Raw genomic sequence first — 12,239 nt, forward strand, 5'->3', positions numbered from 1 at the left:
GAGCTCTATCCTGTATATCGATTGGTCAAACCTCCAGCGACCTAAGAAAAATCACGGACTGCATGAAATAATTATGATGGTTCCTGACTATAGTTCTTAAATGAAGACTCCGCTATTTTTTTTATCTATATACTGATGTACATCAATAATGATTTATTTACTTTTACCTACTATCTATGATTAATTCAACAATATTTTAAACGTAAACAATAAAATGCTATTTTTTATGATCCAAGCGGATTATGAAGGTAGCGATCATTGCGAATTGATATTAACATGTCAAAAATTATAATTTTATATCTACTACAGTTATTGCCGAGATCAAATAGATGCCGCAGACATTATTCTCCAATACACCACGAACGTCATCAGTAAATTATAAGATCAGAAATACCTTTTTGTCTCGCACTGATCATAAAAATACAACTTCAACCCGTAAAAAGTATCAAAACCATGTCAATTTCACGTGTTACTTACATTCAAAACGATGTGTATTGCCATGTTGATTTTTAAGAGATCAATGCGGCTGTTCCTAGGACCTCCCTAGCACATTTTCACTGCGTGTTTTTACGTAAAATATATAACGTGTAGTAGTAATAATAGCATTAAATTGTCCTTTAAATATTAGGACTCTGATTCAAACATATTTGTTTAAATAAGACTAAAGTGAAGAGTATTACAATTCAAAGAAAAATTCTGTCGTCTGTGATTCCTTTGATCGATACACATGTAAACATTACTAACATTTAAGTACTGAAGTACTGACGTGAGTTGATTTTATCGATTATCATTTATTTTAAAATCAACTTATCTTGCATGGCAATTAGTTTCTAGTTTGTATTTGAATTACGCATTTTTTTTATAATATGGATTTTTAGACTTTTCTGACAAGAATTTCGAGAAACCTCAAATGAATCATGTTGTGTAATATTTGAAGATGATTTTTAAACTATGTATATATAAGTAATCGAAACAATTCTAAAAATTGTATGGATCCAAGCACTATTGATATCGAACTCTCGTCTCGTTCAACCAGTTAATCTCTGACAAGCAAGAGAGCCTCTCTGCTTTCGTTGAACGAGACTTAATTAAACTCTGGCGTAGAAATACATTAGAGTACAAAAATCGGGCACGTGGCATCGTTTTTTAAATTGGCGGGGGGCAGACTCGTCCCAAAATAATTGATAAAAAAAAAAGAAAGAAAAAAAAAAAGGAAAACGGTTACTTTCCAAAACCCTGAAAATTCTAATCCGGAGGGGGGCGGGGGGGGGGGGGGGGGGGCAACTCCATGTTAATTCAATTTTTTGTATGTAAATTTTAGATGAATTAGAAAAAATAGCCCCCCCCCCTCCCTTGTATTATAACACATCTGACTATTTCAGAGTGTTTATAGATAAGTTTCCTTGAAAAACAAAGCTTCTGTATGCATTACATCGACTACTTCTATTATTTTCAAGAACTAAGTCTTGTCAGCGGTAGTGATTTGTGCTTAGATCCAAACACTGTTTCACTTTCGATTTGCCAGAGTATACTGCATAAAAGAGTTGATTAAAATCAACTCCCAAAAAACGTTGGGGTTACACAGCTGTCAAAATGACCTAGATCATCTCTCTATAGGAGAAGTTAGTTAGGCTGTTAGTAGAATAGAAATAAAGTTCTTGTTATCGCGAATGTTGTAGGATAACCTCCTCAGTCTCGAAATGTTGTTTGAAATATGAAAGCCTCGGCTAACGCCTCGGCTTTTATTTTTCAAAGCAACATTTCTCGACTTCGGAGGTTATTCTGCAACATTCATGAAAACTCGAACTTTATTTCTTAAATAATTCAAATTTGGAAGTCTACATTGTTGCACATAAATTAGGGCACTAAAATTAAGCGTCGCAGACATTTTTGCGACATATTTTCATGACAATGTTTACATATGCGACTTAATTAATTTAATCAGATAGGATAAGTTACCTAAATTCGACCTACTAGAATATCAGTTCAGAACTATGTATATTGAAAGCTATGATTAAAATAATAAATATGTATGCCTAATTATAGTATCTGGGACTACTGTAAGATTTCTACAGCAGGTCAAGGATTAAACTTTTAAACAGTTAAAGCTATGGTTAAAACTTTTGTTACCCACTTCATTTCAAAATCACTTTAAATACATATGCTTACCCTATCATAATTGCAATTACCATATTTTTCTTTTTAACATTTGGATGATTGCGCAATTTATAAAAATATTTAAAATTTCAGAAACTGTACTCTGTGCGAGTTTTTGTACATTGTATGTTGTTTCGTCGCCCTCAAATTATTCATGACAAAATGGTACCAAACCAAGAGGGCCCACGTTCTCTTTTCCCCGTTTAATGTTTACATAACTTAGTTTAATTGAAATTTAAAACAAATAAAAATATAGTTTTCCAAAATATCATACTCAATCTTCAAAACCATTCAAGTTTACACAATTTCGATTTTTCTTGGTAACTTTAGGCTGTTAGCAATCATTAAATGTTAACTGCACAAGGTCTCAAACTTTAACTTTATCCCTAGTACTTGGATTTGACGCCAAATTACGTTTTCGCTAAACACATATTTAAATTATTACTTATCATTTCTTAATAATAGTGTTCCTGAATTGTACATATCCATTGGTCCTATTTCACTGCCAAAATGTTGAGTTTTTAAACGTTATTTTCTTGGGTTCTTTTTCAAAGTATTGTCATCATCAATGCAATTTTTCCCTCCTGTATCACATGTTGATCATTACATTAATCATGCAACTTGTCGCTACTATTGACTCCTGGCGTTATGGATCAAGAATAATAATGCCCTTTGCGTTGCAGAAATTGTATCAAATTGCATTTTACCTTATTACGATGGACTCTAGACCCAATCAATGACTGAAAGTGTGCTTACTACTTTTTTTTTAAAAATAATATGCATATTTGTAGAATGCTAGAAAATATGATGCCCTATATAAAGATATGGTTTAAGGGATAATTTTTAACCATTTATTGTATGTTGACAAAACATTTTTTAACACAGAAAACACTATGCTACACATAACTGACTCTCAACATTCAATAGATTGGAAGCAATTAAGCAGAAATTGATCAATTTTAAGCTCTGTTTCTCCCATGACTCCAATGAACAAATAAGCACTTTTATTAGCAGGATTTGTTTTAATTATAATTTTTCTTGAAACACCTGTTTTTACAGGATTTTAAAAAAAATCACTGATTACATTTGCATCACTGATAAAGTAATATTGGTTTCTCCTCTATAATAGTGATATTATACCATATGTCAAAATGTTTAAGACTTGTATGTCAATGTTTGGATTTCACAGTGGGATGAAGTCGACTCCATGCCTTTTCAACCTGGAATCAGAAAAAAAGACTTTTTAAAAACTATTTTCAACTAAACCATTATAATGAATAACTTGACAATTTTATCACACATTTAAGAAAGTTCTTTTTGTTCATCTAAATATTCCCCATGAATAATTCAATCAAAGTACTGAAGAACTGACGGGAGTTGATTTTGTCGATGTTTATTTATTTTAAAATCAATGATATGTTATTTTGCATGACAAGTACATGTAGTTTCTAATTCATGAAGTTGAATTACGCACATTTTTATAATATGAATTTTTGGACTTTTTCGACAAGAATGTCGACAAACCCCCACATGAATCATGTTAAATAATATTTAAAGATAAAATTAATTCAATCAAAGTATGTATCAGTAATTGAAATATTTCTAGAAAATTGTATGGATCCAACAATATTGAACTCTAGTCTTGTTCAACCAAACGCTCGGCTGACACCGTAAATCTCCGACAAGGATTTACGGAGACAGCCGAGCGTCGAGTTGAACGAGACTATATTGAACTCTCGCATAGGAATACATACGACTACAAAAAATATTTAAATTGTTTGTACCATTTAAAATCTGACTATTTTCAAGGTATTTATAAATAAGTTTCCTTGAAAAACAATGCTTTAGCATACATTACATCGAATTTATCAATTATTTTCAAGAACTAAGTCTTGTCAGGAGCAATGATTCGTGCTAGGTCCAAACACTGTTTCACTTTCGGTTTGTCTGAGTGACGTACTGCATAGGAGAGTTGATTAAAATCAACTCCCAAAAATGACAACTTGGTACTTCAGTCACAAATACTGTAGATTCCTAATTATTGCGAGTAAGTAATATCTGCATAAAATCGCAGGAAGCAGATATTCCTAATTTTAAATTTCCCTTTTATTTCTGGGACAGATGTAAACTAAATAAAACTAAATGTATGATAAAATCTGGGGATTACGATTTTTATATTCTCACAATTTGATGCAAAACAGTTGATTGGCGAAATTTGGTACTCGCCTAAAATAAAGAATCTACAGAACAATGCCTTATAAATTTGAAAAACAAAAAATTATATACTAATTCTGCTAATCTATGCATTTTAAGTCATCAAAAATCTAAGACTTTCCTGCTAAATTTGAATTCTTGATCCATCAGTCTTTATATTATTTTACCCATATTGTAATTATTACTGTAAGTTCCAAAACTTAAATGCGAGAAAATTATATCCGCGTAAAATCGCGAGAAGCACATCTTGCAAATTTTAAAACCTCGCTTTAATTTTTTGGACAGATTAGACTATTAGGAAACATGATGAAATATCGCTATTTTATATTCTCGCGATTTGATGCATAATGAGAGAATAGCGGAATTAAGTACTCACGTAAAATAAGGAATCTACAGAACTTAATAATTATGTTTATAAAAATCTGTAAAATACATATTATAGGTTATAGTATCTAGCCTACCTGTTGCTGAGTATACTCGTACTCCCACTCGGAACACAGAATGACGTTAGATTTAGAGACAAGCTCAGAGTTGGTGACCCCTAAATGTATCCTCTTCATGGCCTCTTCCTCAGACAAGTTGTTCCTTTCATGTAACCTTTTTACTGCCTTAAAAAAAATCATACATGTATCTGTTATCTAAATATGCAAAAAAAAAGTTAGATTTTTTCCGTTCAACAACAATTATTTCATAATTCAAAGTTCAATTACCATGTCATACATAACTGAACATATATAATGTTTACTTCTATTGACAGATATTGCCTCTGCTGGGGTTTAAACCTGGGTATACAAATCAAGCACTCTACTTGAGCTAAAGGATTAATCCAATCAGCAAAGCTAGTAGAAATGCCATATACTTGACATTAATACAAATGTATTGTACCTACCCCCTGCTCCCTACAGAGAATTGTTTAGTGAGGAATTTCACCAAATATCTTCACCATCATCCTTTCCTGAAGCTTAACTTATCCTTTCATTTCTCTCTGCAGTGAATTTAAAAACACCAAGCTTATGTACCCCCAATGAGGAATTACTCTATCCATCCACCATGATACCTACATGGAATCCTTAAATGAGGATTTATTTTATGATTTTAATCCCTCCACCTTAAATCGATTGATTGATCCCTAAATAAATCCTTCAGTGAGGACTTCCCCCTTCCTTCCACCATAATTCCCACAATGACTCCTTCAGTGAGAATTTATCTTATCCCTCCATCTTCATTTGTATGGTAAATTCTTCACTGAAAATTCCTCCCATTCCTCTCCTCTAACTCCTGCAGTGAATTTTATCCTTCACTGATGATTCACCCTTTAATTTCATCTGTCTCCATCTCTGCAGTGGAATTATTAAACCTACCTCTTTTACTGGAATAACACACCCCCATACTTCATGGCAAAGCTCCTCCCAGCCTGCCCTTAACAAAATGGCTGCTTCAAGCACCACTACTGCTTTTCCTTCTGAGCGAGAAGTAAAGGATTTTTTAGCTACCATTCAGCTGATAGGATGTAAATGTACATTAACACTTGCAAAGTTTATTTCCTTAGTATTAAAAGTTAAAAATACAGTAAAAGAACACCATTTGAATGTTTATTTCAAGGTTTCAACATGAATATTTCATTCCCTTATAAACCATGAAAGGAACTTTATTGCATATAAATTATACATTATCAAGCATTTTATTAGATTTTATTAAAAAATAAAAGTTAAATCCACCATTGAAGGAAAATGTTTAAATAAATCAACCTTTTACCAATTATTTTTTGAGAGGATTCTGCAAAATGTTTTTTTCAGTAATAAACAGATCTTATTCTTTTTTAACTGGGGAAGGGGGAGGGGGGGGGGGAGGGTGTTAGTCTTTCTGTGCTGTTTTTATCATGAAAGACTGACTGGAAAAAATGTTCCTTAGTTTTTACCTGCACCAAACTTTTTAACTTCTTCTGTGGCTAACTTTGCTATTTCTGGCCAAACTATTTCATTCAATGTCTGCATTTTTGTCTGAAATGATAATGAAAATACAGTACAATTTCTAAGTAAATCACTTTTATATTTTCAGAAAGTCATTAAGAGTTAAGGGATGATAGATCATACTAAACATATGCCTCATGAAGATCAGTCTCTTTATAGTAATTCAGATCTGTGGCATACATACTAGTGTTTTGTAAAATATGAATTAAAAAAAACTCTTACAAAATAATGTACAATGTATCTATTGTCAAGGGAGAGAATTCAATGTCTTTTATAACAGGAGGAACAACAAACAGACACATTTCTTGATATTGATAGATATATTATAGCATGATAGTGATGATACACTTATCAATAGATATATTATAGCATGACAAACTTATTGATAGATATATTATAGCATGATACACTTATCAATAGATATATTATAGCATGATACACTTATCAATAGATATATTATAGCATGATACACTTATCGATAGATATATAAATTATAGCATGATACACTTATCGATAGATATATTATGATAGCATGATGCAGTAGCAACCAATAAAACTCCAGACTAAAAGAGCATACAACCCTTACATTATCATTTTCTAAACTTAACATTTCCCCTAAAATAAAGAACTTGAACTTGAAACTTAACATTGACTGCCAAATCAAACCCTCTGGCTGCTTTATATGTATATGTTATATTTATTTATGATTGACAGGTTACATTGTGTATCTATTATCAGAGATGTTATTTAAATCTTATGGGTTCTTTTTTTTTAATCAACTTTTAAAGAGACTAATTTGGTAGCAATCTTGCAACAATTTGGCAAATTATTGAACATTTATTACATGTATATACCCGGTACATGTCCTAAAATATTGAATGATTTGAGGTTTGTATTCATTTGGTTTATTAGTTATTGTATTGTCCAACCCTTAATCTCTTTCAGAAAGTTATGATAATAAACTAAAGGTGTATATACTGTAGAAGCAGAAATATTATTTGATGATTTAATTTCGTTATTTTCATTGGCAGTTTTTATCAACGAATTCAAATCAAATCCATGACGAATTTTTAACCCAAGTATGAATTCATAAATACAGAGCTGATAAGTAAAATATTTCAAAGATTATGATATGACGAAATTAAATCCCAACGAAATTGTATTTGGTTTAAAAACAACGAAGTTTTAACCCAACAAATATATGTGCTTCTACAGTATATCTACAAAGAGAGCTTTTCTGTAAAAGATGTCCATATAAATTTTATAAACACCACATTATAAGGACACGTCCACATGTATAAACATAACATTATAAGGACTTCCATGTAATGATTTTCATCGTACCTCATCACTGAACACAATGGCACCTAAGGATCTTCTGTTTACCTCCCCATCACTGTTCAGGATACCACTACCAAATGTACCGACCACCTTGTCGTATCCCTCGGTTCCCTTTGCATATGCCTGATGACCTAAACAGTAGAAGAAGATTAAAAATAAATTGCTAGTTTGATTCTGAACAGCAGAAGACTGACATTGTGAAGCCAAAGGAATGGTTTGTGGTATATCTATATTTATTTGTATATGTTTGATTCCAGAAATTTATACTCCGTTTATATTTTGTTTAAGATTATTGATGCCCTATCTATTGTTATTTAAATTCTTTTGTCTGTAAGTGTATAAATACGACCGTCATCGGACATTCGGGAGACTCTGTTGTTGGTCTACGGACCAAGCTCTCCCCCTCTCCCCTTTTTCGGCATTCATTAAGGTAAATTTTCATTTCTCCTTCTTAGGTCATAAACGGAATCAAACAAAGTTATTTCTGTTCAATATTTGATTTTGCTTAATAAATTTGTAAATCTTCATTATCTTTGTTATTTTGTAATTCAGAGGCAAACTGAAAAGAATGTAGTGCTGAAACGAATGTTCGAATATTCGCGAATGAATAGTAAATTTCTAATATTCGAATGTATATTTAGCATTCGAATATTCGATCACATGTTAAACACCCATATCAAGCACTGTAAACTATGCAGCATCGTGTTATTTCATTTTACTCGGAACGAAAGTAAATATAAAGCCATTTATGACTGCCATGCTTGGTAGAGTCTATTACTTAACCCAGTAATAGACTCTTCTGCCATGCTTGTTTACCTTGAAAGTAAAAGCAGGGTTTACATCGAACGGAGACAAACATTCTGGATTTTTAAATTCATGTCAGACGCTGAAGAAAAAAATTGCTTAACTGTTTGAACGAGTGTGAGCTACGGAGGGTTAATATCGAAAGGTACATCAAAAGTTTTTTTTAAAAGATACCTCGATATAATTTGTTTTGTTTTTTTAAATAAACAGAAGATTTCTGGAGTTATGAGCGTTATCAGTTTTCTGTTTAATACTATATCAAACATGGCGGAAATATTTGGACTGACTTACGAAGTAACGTATCGGTCTCATCCAGGAGTCAGGACTGCAGTATATTATTAAAGAAGTAATAAATCTTTTGACTGTAGTTGATGGAGATTTTTAAAATAATCAGTATATTATTATTTGCTTAAAAATTAAATGCGCACCCAATTCAATTGATACTCATGCAGTAAGTGTCAACTTCGAACTGACATGTTTAAGCAGTCTACACATACACCCACTTAGTAATACAAACTATCATATAAATTATGCTTAATACATTGTCTATGACGTCTACGAATATTCGAATACGAATCGAATAGCACTCGCGAATATTCGAATACTGATTTATGGTATTCGTTTCAGCACAAAAGAATGAACCTGGGTTGATGTTGAAAGACGTTTCCGTCTTGTTTATTTATACTACAGGTTATATAGAGATGAGTATCAAAGCAAAGTTTTACACTTGCGTCTATTTTCTTGTGATCATTTATAGTTAAACATTTCTTTCCTAAGATATCACAAACTTTCTTTTTGATATAAAAGATATATACTGCAACTGTATTAACATATTAAGGGAACTTGAGCCAGTGAGGAGTAAGAGAGAAATTGTTGCTATGGTTGTGCAGAGGTGGTCATCCGTTCATTTAGATACCTAGTTTATCACAGTCAACAGTTCCTGCTCCCAGCCCCTGTAGTCTTTTACATATGGCTGACTTCCCACTGGCTATTCCACCTGTTAATCCCAGAATATAGGGTGTAGAGGGAATGTTCTTGTTTGGCTGAAAACCAACAAAACAATATTAATACAGAGTGACACAATAGCTTGCCTTATATAAGGAATAAGGAATCATTCTTTGAGTATTATGAGGTGATAATTTTGGTCGGGGCGTGATCAAATCCAATAAAGCCCGAAGGTACATTTATTTGTGTCAAAGTTGTATCAATCAACTTGTTATATTTATGAAAACAATTCGTCTACGACCTGTATTTTTCACTCATTCATTGATAGATGTTTGAAAAATTCTACACTTTTTTATAAACCATCCTCTAATTTTAAAACTTACACAGTCCAAACTCATGTATATGAATTAGGTATCCATTCCGTTCATTTCTTAAATAATTTGCAAATACCTTGACTGGATTAATAAGTGTTCCTAACAACCGTTTCCGTAGTGATGAAGAGCTGATCTTGGCCTCCTCAAACTGACCATGACATTGATCTTGTACAAGGTCAATGACATGTACATCCAACGCACTGTAGCCCTGAAATGTAATGTTATTATGGGAGGAATGAGTATTTACAGAAATAATAATTATAGGGTGTTTTTTCAAGCATATTAAAAATTACAATAATACAGATCAACAAATTATGGCTTAATTATTATCTATGGATAGAATACAGAATCAGATATTGCCCATACACAGATATTTTTAACAAAATAATCACTATCTTTTGTATACGCCAAGGTTTCCTAGTCTCAATTGCAGAGTGTTCCAAAATTTCTCCTAAACAGATAGTTTGAGGTATAAATTATAAAAATATGTTGCAAGATAAACAAGAAACATGATTTATTACTCTCATACATGCATTGACAGTAAAAAATATTCTAAATATTTTCATGTACAACACAAACAAACATCCATACAGGTGACCTACTTTCTTCTGTCTCTCCTGGTTCACAATGTCTCCTCCTTTCTTTGTCTCATCACTGACCACAATACATTGTAGATCTGGGTCAGTGATGGTGGGTCCAAACATGTCGGTGATTGGGACCACGCGATGACTTATCTGCGGCTTCACTGTCTCAATAAACTGCACCACTGAATCAATCCTGACAGGGGTGGACTGTATCAGCTCCGGTAAAGATTTCTCTGCAAAACAGTCCAATGATTTATTGAATTACTTTAATATATACTAACATGAATTAAACAATTCATATATTGGTTCACTACACGTTTTATACTTGATACAGATGCACTAATCTCATCGTTGGAAGCCAAGGGTTTTGAGTCCATTCTATTTCCACAAACAGAACGAACACAAAACCGGACACAAAACTTGTGGCTTGCAACAAAGAGATGCACTGAAGTTAAAGATATTTTCATCAACACATGATCAATACTAAAAAATGCAAAAGCTACCTTGCCATGTGTCATATTGAAAGATACACCAATTCTTTTATGACTGCAATTATTTTAACTCTTTAAAGGCAAAGTTTTGAACTGTAACAGTTACAAAGAATATTGAATAACTTACTAAGATTCATTTCCCCTGTGGTAACTCCAACAGTCAGGTTTTCTTCAGCAAACAGACAACCCTCTCCCAGAAGAATCTTGTGTCCCAGATGTAATCTATCAAAGGTTCCCCCTAATACTACTCGTCTGTAAGTCTGTATGCCAGAACTCTCTGAAGGCAATTCCTCCATACCAACAGAGTTTATATCACAGAGGCACTGGAATTTGATGTTATGTGTGGATGCCTGAAATGTACTCTGAACAAATTTACTTAAGAACTGTTCATTTGTATTAAGTTGTTCCTGATTGTCCATCAGAATGACATCTAGCTTTGATCTTAGATTGTAGTGGAAGTTTTCATTTTTAACATTTGTTATGTTTCCTTGCAGGACGTATATATCAATGTTTCCACATACAGCTGCACTAGAAGAGTAGATGTCAGTCATCAACTTTTGCAGGCCTTTGTTTGGAGGAACAAATCGAAGACTTGTAAACACTGGTTCTGGGTTAGAGTCCGGTTTCAGAGCCTGGGTCGGCTGAATGTGAACATACAGTGTATTGGAAATTACCTTAGCAGCTTGTGACAAAATATGCTGAATATTTTTCCTGAGAACTGGAATAGGTCTTGTCAGAATCAAAAGGCCGGATTCAAACATGACTGCAGTTTATATCTCAGAAGTCATAAATTGCAGCACAAACAGAAAATGTTGGCTCCCGAATTGATTTCAGAATACGGTCAACGGATTTAATCAATGACAATTGAAAATACTTCGCAATCAGAGTAATTGGTGCAGATATTAAATTTTCAGCAGTGTCAATAAGATTCTTTGGCATTTAATCAACATTCTGCGTTGCTTTCAGACAGGCTCGAGTATTTCATTTTCAGTCGTGGGAGGAAAATCTCATAGGAAATATAGGGATGTCGCTAATTCATGAACCAACACATAGCATATTCCGGATTCAACCAATTCGTCTTAGTGGCGAACTTAAAAATTTAATAAAAAGTACAAAAAGTAATACATCCTTCCTTATTCTTTACAACGTAGATACAGCGTGACTCGTTCTATTAAGAAAAAGTAGACGAACATAGTCTTTCATAAATCAAACAAATAATGGAAAAATGAAATTAATTAAAAAAAAAACATGATAGACATGAAAAAAAAACAACGCAAACGGTTGCAAAAATCGCCTTATTGTTAATGCTTTATTATTGATTCTTGGTTTTTAGGTTTAATAATTTATACTGAGAAACGA

At 32.7% G+C, this 12,239-nt stretch overlaps 1 protein-coding gene across 1 annotated transcript; it reads right to left on the bottom strand.

Annotated features, from left to right (window-relative positions):
* Nucleotides 1–3,088: 3,088 nt before the first annotated feature.
* Nucleotides 3,089–11,930, bottom strand: LOC128164212 (bifunctional coenzyme A synthase-like). The gene is made up of 9 exons (XM_052827967.1): nt 11,008–11,930; nt 10,408–10,622; nt 9,882–10,013; nt 9,403–9,529; nt 7,686–7,813; nt 6,290–6,371; nt 5,733–5,833; nt 4,833–4,979; nt 3,089–3,377 (listed from the first exon to the last, which is right to left on the bottom strand). The coding sequence occupies exons 1-9, from the start codon at nt 11,639–11,641 to the stop codon at nt 3,327–3,329; spliced, it is 1,617 nt and encodes a 538-aa protein (XP_052683927.1). The 5' UTR covers nt 11,642–11,930; the 3' UTR covers nt 3,089–3,326.
* Between the last annotated feature and the right edge of the window lie 309 nt (nt 11,931–12,239).

The sequence above is a fragment of the Crassostrea angulata genome, chromosome 9, assembly GCF_025612915.1.
Source record: "Crassostrea angulata isolate pt1a10 chromosome 9, ASM2561291v2, whole genome shotgun sequence".
Classification (NCBI taxonomy): Eukaryota; Metazoa; Mollusca; class Bivalvia; order Ostreida; family Ostreidae; genus Magallana; species Magallana angulata.